Raw genomic sequence first — 13482 nt, forward strand, 5'->3', positions numbered from 1 at the left:
AACAGAAAAACAATGAGAAATTTGGCAAAATGGACAGCACCATCACGTCCGAAACGGCCCAAAATCCCAGTCTAAAATGTCACAATGCTCAAATCCGACCTCACATGAGCAGTTTATGGCCAAAATAGGCTCCAAAAACAGCAAAAACTCAGTTGCGGTTGTTCCTCCTCTTCTCTCCACGTTTTTTCTGGTTCTAGTCTTCTCTCAGGTTTTTCAGTTCCCACACTTAGCTTTATTACTTGGGAACCTTTGACCTTTTAGTTGACCTCAAACGGACCCCGAACATGCCAAAAAGTGGCCTCGCAGTGCATATTTGTCACCCTGCCGCATCCATCCACACACCTGGCACTCAACTTTTTTCAATAATGCATTCCACAACCACGTGAAGTGGCCCCCAAATATAGTCCTCATGATGACCTTTCTGCATAATTATCACAAGAAAACACCCCGTTGTGTCCGTACTTATCCACGTGCAAATATTGACCCCATTCGACCTCCTGATGCCACTAGATGCCATCTGACGCACGTGCTTACCTCATGTCGTCGGCCTGCGGATAGCTTCCTTAAGAAGTTTTACGCGCTACCAACTCCTCATTATTATAGAAAAAACACACTAGTACTGGTGATAGTGAAAATCGATGCATTATGTACATGTTGTCCTACCTGTACACATGTGGGCCCCACGTAACCACCTGGTTCTGGAAAATGGGCAATCCTTTATTCGATGCACCATGCATGGGTATGTACATATGTGCAATCCCTTGCTCCAAAAAACTCCTAACAGCGGGTTCAATGGAAGAATACTAGGTAGTCTATGTCCTGATATCGAAATTCAGAGGTGGATTTTTCAGATACACACATCAAGAATGAGGCGGCTTTCCCAAATACACACATCAAGAATGTCCCTATACTTTTGAAGGTAGAAGATTCCTTTTGGCTCATCGATGATAAATTTTGGTTCATACAAAAATTAAAGAAAGAAAGGAAGGATGTAGATGTCGCAGGCGGAAAAAGTCCTTTAGGAATTATCGGTGGTAGCTTCCAGAAGTATCTGACGGGTAGTAACTATAGTAGTTACTATAGTAACTCTACACAACCCTATAAATAGGACCCATTACAAATTCTACGGGGTTGGTTGGTTGGTTTTGGGTTGGTTGTCATGTACTATTGTTAGCCTCTGTACTTATCTTTGAAGTTCTTGTATTAATCGTGGGAACCTTTTGGGCTTGGAGACATTTGTACTTTAATGATTAGCTTGTACTTTCTGTATTACGCATACTAATCTGAATATACATTATCAGTTCCGATGTTCCAGCCTTTAGTCTTTCCAGTTCAGTACTCTGTCTTAGTTCAATTTTTCTATTGCAGTTCAGTACTTTGATTCTAGTTGTTTGATCTGTACCGTATGGGTTCTCTAAACTCACAACTGGCTTCAACACTGGCATAACTATCTAAAGAGACCAGCTCATTCCAGGCTAGTTAGAAAATAGATCAAACAAGAAGGTAAATTGAAATCGATCATAGTCTTTGTCTCTCATATTGATCTATGTCTACAAATGTTTGCAAATGACACTAATGCTTTGTGCACTGCTAATCATTAATCTATTGACACTAAAATTCTTTTCCTTGCAAGTGGCTCTCAAATCAACCACCACAAAACTGGATTTAAAGCCTTTGATGGGAAAACTACCTTGCCAATCACTCCAATAGGATATCGAGAGATACCTGATGGCGATGTCTTCAAATTATTGGGGATTCCAATGGGAATCAAAGTAGCCATGGCTCAGAGATGGGATTGGGTCCTAGAAAAATTCACAAAAAAGAGTTTTATGTGGCAATCCCTTCAACCTTCTTTGTCTTCAAGAACATTTGTATTCAACCATTATCTTTTGCCCTCCCTTATCTAGTTCTTGTCCTGTTGGAAACCATCTAAGCTACAACTAAAAGTTATCTCATTGGCAAGGAGATTTTTATGGGGCGGTTCAGACGATGTACAAAAAACACCAAAAAATTTGTTGTATGCATAAATCAAGAGGTGGTCTGGGTGTGTTAAAACTTGGAATGTATGTTCTAGTAAAGCTTGTATGCCTCTGATTTTTGAACCTGCATTCTAAAAAGGCTTGGTCCAATCTTAACCTATGGGGTATGATCACCTCAGTATGGAATGTCAAGCCTGTGGAAGATAATTGATTGTGTCTTTGATGTGGAATTCAGTTGGAAATTGAAAAGGGGTTACACATTCCTCATACTATTGTGTTATCTACTCATTTTCTATTGTGGGATTCCATATGGACAGGCTGAATACTAAAATTTACTAGAAGAACTCTATCCATTAAAACCCACAAGTGCTTTAAAGTTGGCCTTAAAACTTGGAATGATCTCCAAATAAATGGGACTTGGTTGACCCCCACCCAAATTGTTAACTCATATAACCTAACTTCTAGTTGTATATCTAAGTTTATATGCATGATAAAAGAAGTCAAGAATTTTCTGGTTGGGTGGTGGGATGTCTCATCAGTGCAAGTGGTTGTTTCTCAAGGACTGGGCATGGAAAGCCTACAATAGCTCTCAAAAGGTTGCCAAACTTTTGATGAAGACCTCAGAAGAAGGTTGAATAGGAAATGGACCCTAAACTGGAGCTCAAAGCAATGGATATATAGGCTCAAATGTGTATAGGGTTTTGTGATCCATATCAAACATAGTTTTCTAGCATAGATTATCATTCATCAGGATGTATGTACATGAGTAAGATCTCTCCAGGCCAAGATACGAGATGGCAATTACAGAAGGTGCAATATATGTTGTTGAAGACTTGGATCATATTTTCTTTGGATGTCAACACAATGCCAACAAATAACATTTTCTATAGTCTTACTGCAAAGAGGTGCATCCCCAATAATTTATAGTCAAGGAGTTACTGATAGGTGAATGCTTAAGGATGGACATCCCACTTTGGAACTTGTTGAGGCTCACTTACCTATGGTCTTGCTGGACTTAGAGAACCAAATCCATCTTCAATCATAGTTTTGGTGATAACTCACCCTCGGTCATAATAGAGGTTAAGAAACTATTTGTTGCTTGTCTAAGCCACAAGTGGGAAGTATATCCTATGTCTTTATGTGTTATACATAGATGGCAATGTTGGAAAGACATGATGTTGATATTCTACTCCAACGAAAGGCTTTCTCTTGTCTTAAACTGTAATGTTCACCCTCAACTGTGGGATGCCTCCCCCTTTTTGTATTTTTGTTTTCTCTCTCCATAAGGGATGCCTCTCTCCCAACAAGCTGTGAGGCACATTTGTGATGCTTTTCTCTCTTAATGCAATTTCGTGTTATTTTCAACAAAAAAAAGAGGGTATTGTTTTTCAGTTAGAGGGAAGAAAGGTAGTAGGCCTACCCTAGAGCACCTCTTAACTGGCCTTCCACTGCTTTCAATGATTCAATCTCTCTATCGTGTGGGAGAAAAAGAGATAGGCCTACCCTCGAGCACCTCTTACGTGGCCTTCCACTCCTTTCATTCTCTCTATCTTTAATTATTTATGACGGTACTAGTTTCAAAAGAGAGTTGTTTTGTTGCTTTTGTCGTCTTTATGATGAGCAACTGACAAAATACCCCGACCGGCGGCCTTAATACAACGCATCGTATCGAGCTAATTATTAGGTAAAATTACCAAAATACCCCTCTAATTTGTGGAAATTCTCAAAATACTCCTCAAATTTCAAAAATTCCCAAAATACCCTTGTATCTATTTTGGTTGGATTGTTCAAGATTTTCTAATCTTTGATACCATTTTGACAATTGGGTGTAAGCATGTTAACTTGTCATGCTTTTTGTGCTAGTTATCATGTGGCAACAAGCATATCTTGTAAGCATAATGAGAGTGTAGCTTTTCAAACGTGTGAGAATCCATCAAATATTTCAAAATAGGAAGACCACCCTAAATCCAATTTCCTGACCATTTACACAGTGTTACTTTGAGGGGAGTGGGGCAGTCAAAATGCATGGAGAGAAGCGGAGTGGGGCAGTCAACATGCATGGAGAGAAGCGGGGCGCAGGGACCAGAGGCAAGAGAGAACCAAAAACAAAGTCAAGGGCTGAACTTTCTGCTGCTTCTTCTCCGCCCCGAAAAAGGGTGAAGCTCTCTGATTCCCTAGCATCCCCAATGGAAAAGACCTTGCATACAAAGGGGAAGGATGACTCAATACTCTCTCTCTCTCTCTCTCTCTCTCTCTCTCTCTCTCTCTCTCTCTCTCTCTCTACCTCATTATGATTTGCGAGGATAGTTGTTGGTGCTGTCTTGGCTGGAGAGTTGTCCCTTGATGTCGGCTTTAGCAGTAGGACATCTTGTGAATAGTCACTTGAAATACAATCGCTCAAGTCGAAGTCTGGCTCAAGAAGCACAAACCAGTGTTTGATTTGAACCTTGAAATTGGAAGGAAGTGCTCAATACTGCACTTTCCTATTGTTAACACACTCCTAGCTACATTATAAGTTTTTACATACCAACAAATAGAAAAATCTGCTAATCTTGTGACATTGGGGGTGTGCAGGCCGATGGAAAGCTCCAAAGTTTACAGTCCCAGTACAGAGCAAGTTTTGTATTACAGCAGAAGATTTCAATGATGTTCATGGCCTCTCCCTGGATGGTGCCAACCCCCATTAGGCAAAATTTGAACTCACAAAGGGGCCCTTTAAGGAGTTTGACTTTACCTCTCTCTACCAAAACGGGCGCATGGATAAATTTTTGCAAATAAAATCCAAAGTTGGCTGAGGTTTGACATTTAGAATGTCCTCTTCAAACTCTATCTACTGATATATAGCACGCCATGAGATTCTTCATATTTTAGAAGATTCTTTTTTTTATTCACTCTTCTAAAATATGAGGAATCTCATGGCGTGCTATATATCAGTAGATAGAGCTTGAAGAGGACATTCTAACTGTCAAACCTCCGTCAACTTTGGAGTTTATTTGCAAAAATTTATCCATGCGCCCGTTTTGGTAGAGAGAGGTAAAGTCAAACTCCTTAAAGGGCCCCTTTGTGAGTCCAAATTTTGCCTAATGAAACTAGTGAGGTGGGATCAGATCAGTGATGTGGAGTGGTTCAGTGTTTTCAAAGAGTCAAAGAATCGTAGTCATTATCGCATTAAATGCAGTTGTTTGCGTACTGATATGTTCGACCAGGTGATGCAGCTGCATTACAAGGTGTACCAGAAGACCCCATCAAACATGGAGATTAACTCTGCATTTGCCAAGGGGTTTGTAAAAGAATTCAGCCCGGCGGCAATTGCAAGTAGCTCAGCCATGCAATTCAATTGGGCTGAATTCTCTATCCAGCATTTGCAAGACCTCCGAGAGAAAGGGTACTATGAGGCCCATGTCGAAAAGTGGAGGATACGCAACGTATGTCAAAACATCGAGGAGGTGCAAGCCGGAATTAAGGAGGATACCAAGGAGACACCCATCTCTCGCCACAGCACTCACCAGTAGGCTGAAAGCCTGTCATTTTTTGGCGTTGAGAATTTGCAGCACATAAAGGCTGCCTCTGAAATTCTCAGCAAACAACTGCAAGATGCTAAAGAACATCTTCTAACTGCAAAATCAGAGTTTAAAGCTGCGAGGGTTGTCCAAGCAAGCAATGCTAGGGTCATCCCAATTGTGCTTGCTATGAGACAAAAGCTTCATGACGCTGAAAATGAATTACAGAGGTTACTACAGAGCGACAACATGGATGCAAAGAGGGAAATATAGTGTAAAGTAAAAATAGAGACATTGGAAGGTTTGGCATTTCGTGACAGTGAGGACACTCTTGCTCTGCTGACTCAACTTGTGAGCGTGTAAGTGCGTGACTTTTATGCTTCCACCGTATGATTGGAATATGTGCACAACAAACCTATGTACTGAGGCGGTCTGGGGTAGGCAACAAGAAGAGTGGCCTCTAAGCACTCTTCTAGGCTCTCGTGTTGCTCAATTGGGTTGGGGTTGGAAAAAACAACAACACACACACAAACCCGCAACCTAACCCTACACAAATTTGGGGCACCATCTAGTTTTGGATGCGAACTAGGACGCGTAGAGAGAGAGAGAGAGAGAGAGAGAGAGAGAGAGAGAGAGAGAGAGAGAGAGAGAGAGAGAGAGAGAGAGAGAGAGAGAGAGAGAGAGAGAGTGCTCGGGTTGCTTTGAAATGTATCGGCAGTGATCAAGCAAACACAATTATATATGTAAGAAAGAGAGAGAAGGGGTAGGGGGTGCTTGTTGCATTAATACTTTCTTACAAATTTGTCATGAACAATCAAAGTGAGATTAGTATTTTTTCAACATCGATTGAGTAAATTACACCACAACACATCACAAGAAAATCCACCCCAATCACTATCTTAAGGCCAGGGGAGTCCTCTCCACCCTGTCGCCCTCTTACAGTATGTGGGATTTATGGCTAAATTGATGACAACACCCAGAGACAAGCTATCAAGAACTTAAAAAAACACCAAGACACTTACACATCATTGTTGTCCATTACTTCACGTTGGAAGAGAGACAAAGTATCCAAGCTTAGTCCAAATCCACCCTCCTTGATTCAGCAAATGTTGGGCTTACACTAGTAGGAGAAATGATAGATTTCCTACTCTCAATTGAATGATCACTCTCTCTTACAATGGCACAGAGTTCCCTTGCTAATCACCCCTAATACAACACATGCATATGCATAAGACAATGAGCTTCCACTCAAGAGCTCCTTCTAGAGAGGTTGAGCTTGGCTTCTCAAGCTATAGCATAGTGCTCTTGCTTATGGCTCCCACATTTGTGCTAGCTACACCCTCCTTTTATAGCAATTTTGAGGGCTAGGGTTACTCCTCTAACCATGGTTAGGTTAGATTTTCAGCACTTATCTAATTTCTTTTGCTTGGAATTATCAAGAAGTTGGTGGGGATAGATGAAGAAAAGAGAGAGGAGAGAAGTGGAGGTGATAGGACTTTTCATACTAGGTTAGTGTTAGTAAATTAGTGGAGTTAGTATTTTTATTGATTTACAAATGGAATTGGATATTTACAATGGGAGTATCCATGTAGGATACGAATAAGGAAGAAAAAACCCTTAATAGGTAAGAAAACATGGATTTCTTACAATGTTGATGCTCCAAGTGTCTTGAGTAGGGTCAATTTTGACGCTTGTTGACGGTCCACTAGCTTTGACGATGCGTTTTTTCTCCACTCTTGACCTTCCTTAAGAGCCAAGGTAATTGAATATGAGTAATCGATCAACATGGTGCTGTCTTTCAAGAGAAGAGGCTGAATTTTGTGGTTTTTTTGATAGATATGGGTAATATGGAAGAGGAAAAATGAGACTAGGTGGTCAATTTTGGAATGGAAGTGTGTGTAGGAGACATGATTTCACCATGGTTTCTCTTATTCTTCAAGGTTGAGAAGAAGGTGAGTAGGGTGCAGAGAGGACTGGTGAGAGAGGTGGGGATGATGAGTGGAGAAGTGTGTGTGAAAGAGGAAAATGATAAAGTGGAAGAGGGAGTGTGGGAGCATGGCATGGGCAAACTGGGGTCCACCAATAAAATCATAGCTCACAGCGCGTAGTTCAAAAAAAAATGAAAAAATTTGAGACAAAATTTCAGCCCACGAGCTACAACTTTTGTTTATATTACCTTTTCAAATCATGAGAGCAAGTGACCTTAAAAAATTCAGCGAAACCGACTCTCTTTTCCCACTGCACAAAGTCCTTGTGGGGTCCTTCTTTGGATGATTCTTTTGAATGCGTCCAAGAGTGAGCCCTCCATGGTGCATGCATGCATGCCACATACCCTTGACCTTATTTGGTAGGTCTATAATTGAAGATATTGTTCAGATCATTATATAAATGAATAGTACAACTAAGGAAATCAAATATTGAGGGGTCTAAAACAATATGTACATGTCAAATATAAATAATATAGGTGAAAAAAATATAAAGGGGTGAAAATAAATCTATCTCATTATAATCCACCATAAAAAGATGAATATTTTTGGTGTTCTAATTTATGAGAGTAGTAGAGAATAGATGTAGGAAGGAAAAAAATCATAATAGTGAAAAAAATATACACATAAATAAAACTAGTTTCTTTGGATTTTTGTTGGGATGGAGTTACACCAAAAATAAGAGAAGCTTGCATGAAATTATTTCTTTATGGAATAAAGAGTATGGTAAGAAAAATTGTGGTATTGGTGGTGAGTCAATGTACATAGCATAAATAACACACACCTAAATATAAATATTTAAATAAATACCAAAATAATTATGAAAAATCCTTATATTTAGGTACTATATACAATGAAATATTTACACACAAAGAGGCCATAATATACCTTTCTTTTTTTAAATTTAATTTTTTTTGGCTCAACTAGCCCAGTGACTAGCTAATTGAGGGTTTTTAAGAAAATATGGGGAAAGTCCCCTAACTCACACACGCCTATGTACAATGAAATGATAGGGATAGCCACAGTGTTTGGGTGATTTTGGTAGGGTGAGGTAGCTCATTATGGAAATTTGGATAGCCGAAAAATGGCTATCAGTACTTACCATGCTCCTCTTTTTTTTGGTGTGCAGATTAATGTGGAGGTTATGGAAGCAAAAGTGAATGCATGTGAAGGTCAATTGCAGCTCCTAATGGACATGAGAAAGATGCTACAAGGCTCCTCCATTCCCACTGCCCTGTGTAATATGGCTATGGGCACTTTTACAGAAAGTATAGAAGGGATATGCGATGGGACGATGATCAACCCATGCAGTGGCTTCAGTTTGCCACTTGAAGTAAAGGGAACCAATGCCACGGTCAAGATGCCCTATGGGCATAGCTACCACTTTCTCTGCTTTGCAGTTGCATGCTCCTTGTCGACAAAATGTAGAGCTGTGACCTGCTAGCAGAGGATACCACAAGAATGGTGTTGGAAACCCAGAGGGCAAAGACATCCAATCACACCAACATCTGGTAAGATTGTATAGGGTGTGCTAATTAGCATACCCAATGTTTTAATTAGAATATTGAGTGTGTTAATTGGATATGCTGATTAGCATACTGGGTATGCTCATTAGCATACTGGATATGCTAATTAGCATACTGGGTATGCTAATTAGCATACTGGGTAGGCTAATCAGCATACCCAGTGAGAATATTGAGTGTGTTAATTGGATATGCTAATTAGCATATCTTGTATGCTAATTAGCATACCCTGTGCTCAGTGTACAGATTAGAGTAAGTTTGGCATATTAGCATATCTAGTAAGTTAACTACCATATCCAAGTGCTAACTAGCAAAGTGTATATACTGATTAGCATACTGGGTATGCTGATTAGCGTACTGGATATGCTTATTAGCATATTGGATATGCTAAATAGCATACTCGGTATGCTAATTAGCATACTGGGAATGCTAATTGGCATACTGGGTATGCTGATTCACGTACTGAGTATGTTGATTAGCATACTGGATATGCTAAATAGCATACTGGGTATACTAATTAGCATACTAGGAATGCTAATTAGCATATTGGATATGCTAATTAGCATACTGGGTATGATAATGAGCATAATGGGACTACTAGTAGCTAGCATACAAGGACTGTCTTTTAGCGTACAGGGTGTGATTATTAGCATACCCACAGTGTTAATTAGAATACTGAGTGTGTTGACTGGATATGCTAATTACCATATCTTGTATGCTAATTAGCATACTTGTCCTCAGTGTACAGACTAGAGTACGTTTGTCATAATGGCAAATCTAGTAAGTAAGATACCATCTCCAGATGCAAACTAGCATATTGGATATGCTAGTTATCATACTGAGCAATTCGAATTAGCATATTGGGCTTGTCAGCATAATGGATTCCAATGTATGCCAGGCCGTACACATAGTCATAGCATATCAAACATTTTCTAGCATACATGACATGCTTATATGAGTCTTAATCCACGTTTTTTGTTGCAGGCCTGTGGCAGTCCCTTCGTGATGTGGGCAGTGTGCATGACACAAAGGGCAAGGGAAAGGCTGTAATGGAGGACCTTTCGATCGAGGAGAGTGATGAGCTGGATACAGGTGAGAACCCTTCGACGGAGAAGGGTGTTGAGCTGGATGCAAGGAGTGAAGGGGTGGATGAGGGCTCCCAGCAGATGCCAAATGAAAGCATGAAAACAACGGAGGAAGGCGGTGATGTGAGAAGGAACTCTGAAGATGAAAAAGAAGATGATTTTTTTGTCATGGCTCCTCGTGTACCAGCGATGCCTGCTGCAACTGACAAAGCAGAAGCTTCTCAGCAGATAGTGGCTAGTGGCTCAATGGAAACTTTGAAGAATGACAACATAGAATATGAGCAAGAAGTTGGTGACAACAGCCCTCTCGAGGGTTTTTTGCGTAATGCTCAGCTGAAAAGAAAAGTTGGCCTTGAATAGGTACCCGAAGACATTGCAAGCACAACCTGTGGTTCGGACAAGGCTGAAAGCTCCAAAGGTGAAAAGAAAGCCACCCGCTCAAGAGCTTGCAAAAAATTGTGTTAAGACTTATTGCTCCCTACCCGGTTGTGCCCTTCACTGTATATGCTAGACCATTTTGAAACCCACATGCGTATTGTAACTGACATGCATTTTGTTTTCCAATGAAAATGTATGTTTGTGCAATATAAATCTGAGCAGCAGTTCATTATAATTTTTGCGGTTTTTTTAAAAAACTTGTTCATTTCGTATCGCGGTTTCCCTGCAGAGGAAGAGAAACAGGCATTAATCGTCATGCCTGATGCAACTGCGGCCATGCAATGGCAGAAATTACGGAGATGGCGAGTCCACAAAGCCAAGCAGTTAAGGAGACACAAAATGGAGATTGAAAAATGCCTTGAATGATATTCATAGCTTGCCCGTAGTATTATTAGGCACCTAAATTATGTGCACCCAAGTGGGCCGATTATTTTTGCTGAATGGTATCCTCTACCATACCCAATATGGGTGCCGAAGCGTTTATGTGATGAAAAAAGAGCTCTGGTGCTAGACCTGAACGGTCTTTTGGTGGCAATGGTAGAGCCTCGCTTTGGTGGAAAGCCCCTGGCATATGCAGATGAAATGCTGAAATACGATGTACTTGATAAGCAGGTGTTCTGTCGCAAGGACAACCTTTTTTTTTGGACTGGTGCCTGCAGTTCTTTAATGTGTTTATATGGAGCACAAGCCTCCATAGTAAAGTCATGAGTATTTGCCGTACTGTTTTTAAAGAGCAGGTGCCAAAGATTAATGGGTTTTTTGCTCAAGCGCACTGTACAAAGAAATCCTGGCAGATCCAGAGAAAACCTGTGTTTATGAAAGACTTATCCTTGTTCTGGAAACACACTCCGAGGTACAACGCCCAAAACACACTTATAATCGATAATAGCTTCTACAAAGTGTTTCAGAATCCACCACAAACTTGGCTTGTTACTCCTAGTCTAGAGCACCAGAGTGCTGAGCAGAGGGAAAAGTTCCTTATAGAAACTTTGAAGTCCTGGATTTTTCTTTGGCTGCAAACAGATGATCGGGAAGCATATGTTGTTGATAATGTGTTTGAGACAGGCTCAGATGAGTTTTCTGATGCAGTCGTCAAACGTTTGCTTGACATTCAAAAGATGGATATAGAGGCTAAAAGACTGGAAGAAATTCATCGCAAACAACGGGAAGCTGACCTAGAAGCAGAAAGAGAGAAAGAAAAGGTGGAGAGGGAAAGAAGAGAAAGGGAGCATCATAGTGCCAGCCTAGAAGCAGAGGAGGAAGCAGAGAGAAAGGATGAAGCAAAGAGAAAGGAGGAAGCAAAGAGAAAAGAAAAGAGGCAGCAAGAAGAAGACAAACAGCGAGAAGGACAGCCCGGTCACTACAAGCGCCCTCCGAGGAGGCCTTAAGAGTTTTGGGGGCAGTGACTGTCATTGTAAAATTGAACCCTATGTAAATAATTTGATGCTGGCAATTAATGTAAACAGTTTGATAGTTAGCATGCTGAGCATGCTGACACAAAACCAACTTTATAATAAAACTGCATACCCTTACAACAAAGTGGTATATAGAAAATCCAGTGGATACAACTTAAAAGCTGAAGGGCATGCTATTACAGATTGCTTCATAGCTTTCTGGAGTGATTGTGTACACCTGCCTTCTCCTTGGGACGTGCTCCATGGGTATTTTGATACATCGCACCAGATGTGAAAGTAGGTGGACGATAGGCTGCTTGTGGTCTAGCTTGAAGGTGTATTCATCCAATTGCTTGTAATACAGTCCTTGCACAACATATGAGCCTCTGTCAATTACATTGCTCCATTCATCAATGTACCCCTTCTCCACCTTCTCCTTTTTTGCAACACACTTGACCAGATAGAAAATCCACATCTTCGGCGTTGGTTAAAGCATCTGGATTTACAACAAATGTGTCTCCAGAACATAGAGCGCTACTCAACACATCATGATGACCTTCATATGTGAAGTCATCATAGCCAACGACTTCCTTTGTCAAAACTTCATCTGTTTGCTCAAGTAATGGATGCAGAATCTAATAATCCCAAGCCTCCACGTGAGATTTATTGATGCAGCGATTCCACCTTCCGTTCATGCATGCATCACAGAAGCATGCCAACTTTCTTGTTGCAAGGGCAGTTGGATCCTGCGGGTTGTGACCACGAATAGCATGCAAAGAGTGAGTATTTGCCACAATGGCACAATTCCACTTAACTTCCCTGTTAACATCTCCCTCTTTAACCTCCCAGAACACACGAGCACATTCCCTTTCTTTTGAAGGATATGATGCAGGTGCTCCCTGCGATAGGTTGGCCTGGCAATAAGAAACCACATCTGCTACAGACTGCAATATAGATCCATTAGGTTTTAGTTGTTCATGGGTCAAGGTTCTTTTCACAACTGCTCCTGCACCATCATGCTCGCCCTTGCCATGCCCTGATCCAAAGAAGAACCAGCTCATCCCAATCCCTGTGAGTCCACCATATCTTGCAACAAAATAGAAAGGCCTGGCTCCCTTGAATTGCGAGGCCGCACCATCTGTATGAGAACCCTAGGAGCTAGAGACCTGGATCCTCCACCCAAAAGCCCATACTTATAGGCTCTTAGCCCTAGGATCCCCTGTCCACACTGCTAGCTGGCCCGTGGCCGAGGTCCGTGATCCCCCCTTTAGGGTAGGGCCCTGCCCGTAGGACCCGTGTCCTGACATTACTCCCCCCTTTGGAAGAGTTTTCGTCCTCGAAAACACAAGTGGTGGTATCTGCATAAGAACACTAATGTTTTCCACCGTGGCATCCCTCAGGGATCCAACGGTTTGTTGAATCGAAACCCGGTTTATTGGGAGGTTCAATGAAATCAAGAATAACATTTTGATTTTCCACATTGTTGTCCTTGTACAACCGTCTTGGTTAACCGACCCGTAACCAACAATATGAGAAGACTCCATTTAAAACTCACTTGAGTATGTTAAACGAGTTATC

At 41.1% G+C, this 13482-nt stretch overlaps 1 protein-coding gene across 1 annotated transcript; it reads left to right on the forward strand.

Moving 5' to 3' along the window:
• Positions 1 to 4000: 4000 nt before the first annotated feature.
• On the forward strand, positions 4001 to 10876 carry LOC147419566 (uncharacterized). Its single transcript, XM_086505825.1, has 4 exons — positions 4001 to 4067; positions 4554 to 4649; positions 9972 to 10394; positions 10740 to 10876. Exons 1-4 carry the CDS (start codon positions 4001 to 4003, stop codon positions 10874 to 10876), a joined length of 723 nt encoding a protein of 240 aa, XP_086361951.1.
• Positions 10877 to 13482: the final 2606 nt, after the last annotated feature.

The sequence above is a fragment of the Adiantum capillus-veneris genome, chromosome 29 (genome assembly GCF_014529385.1).
Source record: "Adiantum capillus-veneris isolate H3 chromosome 29, ASM1452938v2, whole genome shotgun sequence".
NCBI lineage: Eukaryota > Viridiplantae > Streptophyta > Polypodiopsida > Polypodiales > Pteridaceae > Adiantum > Adiantum capillus-veneris.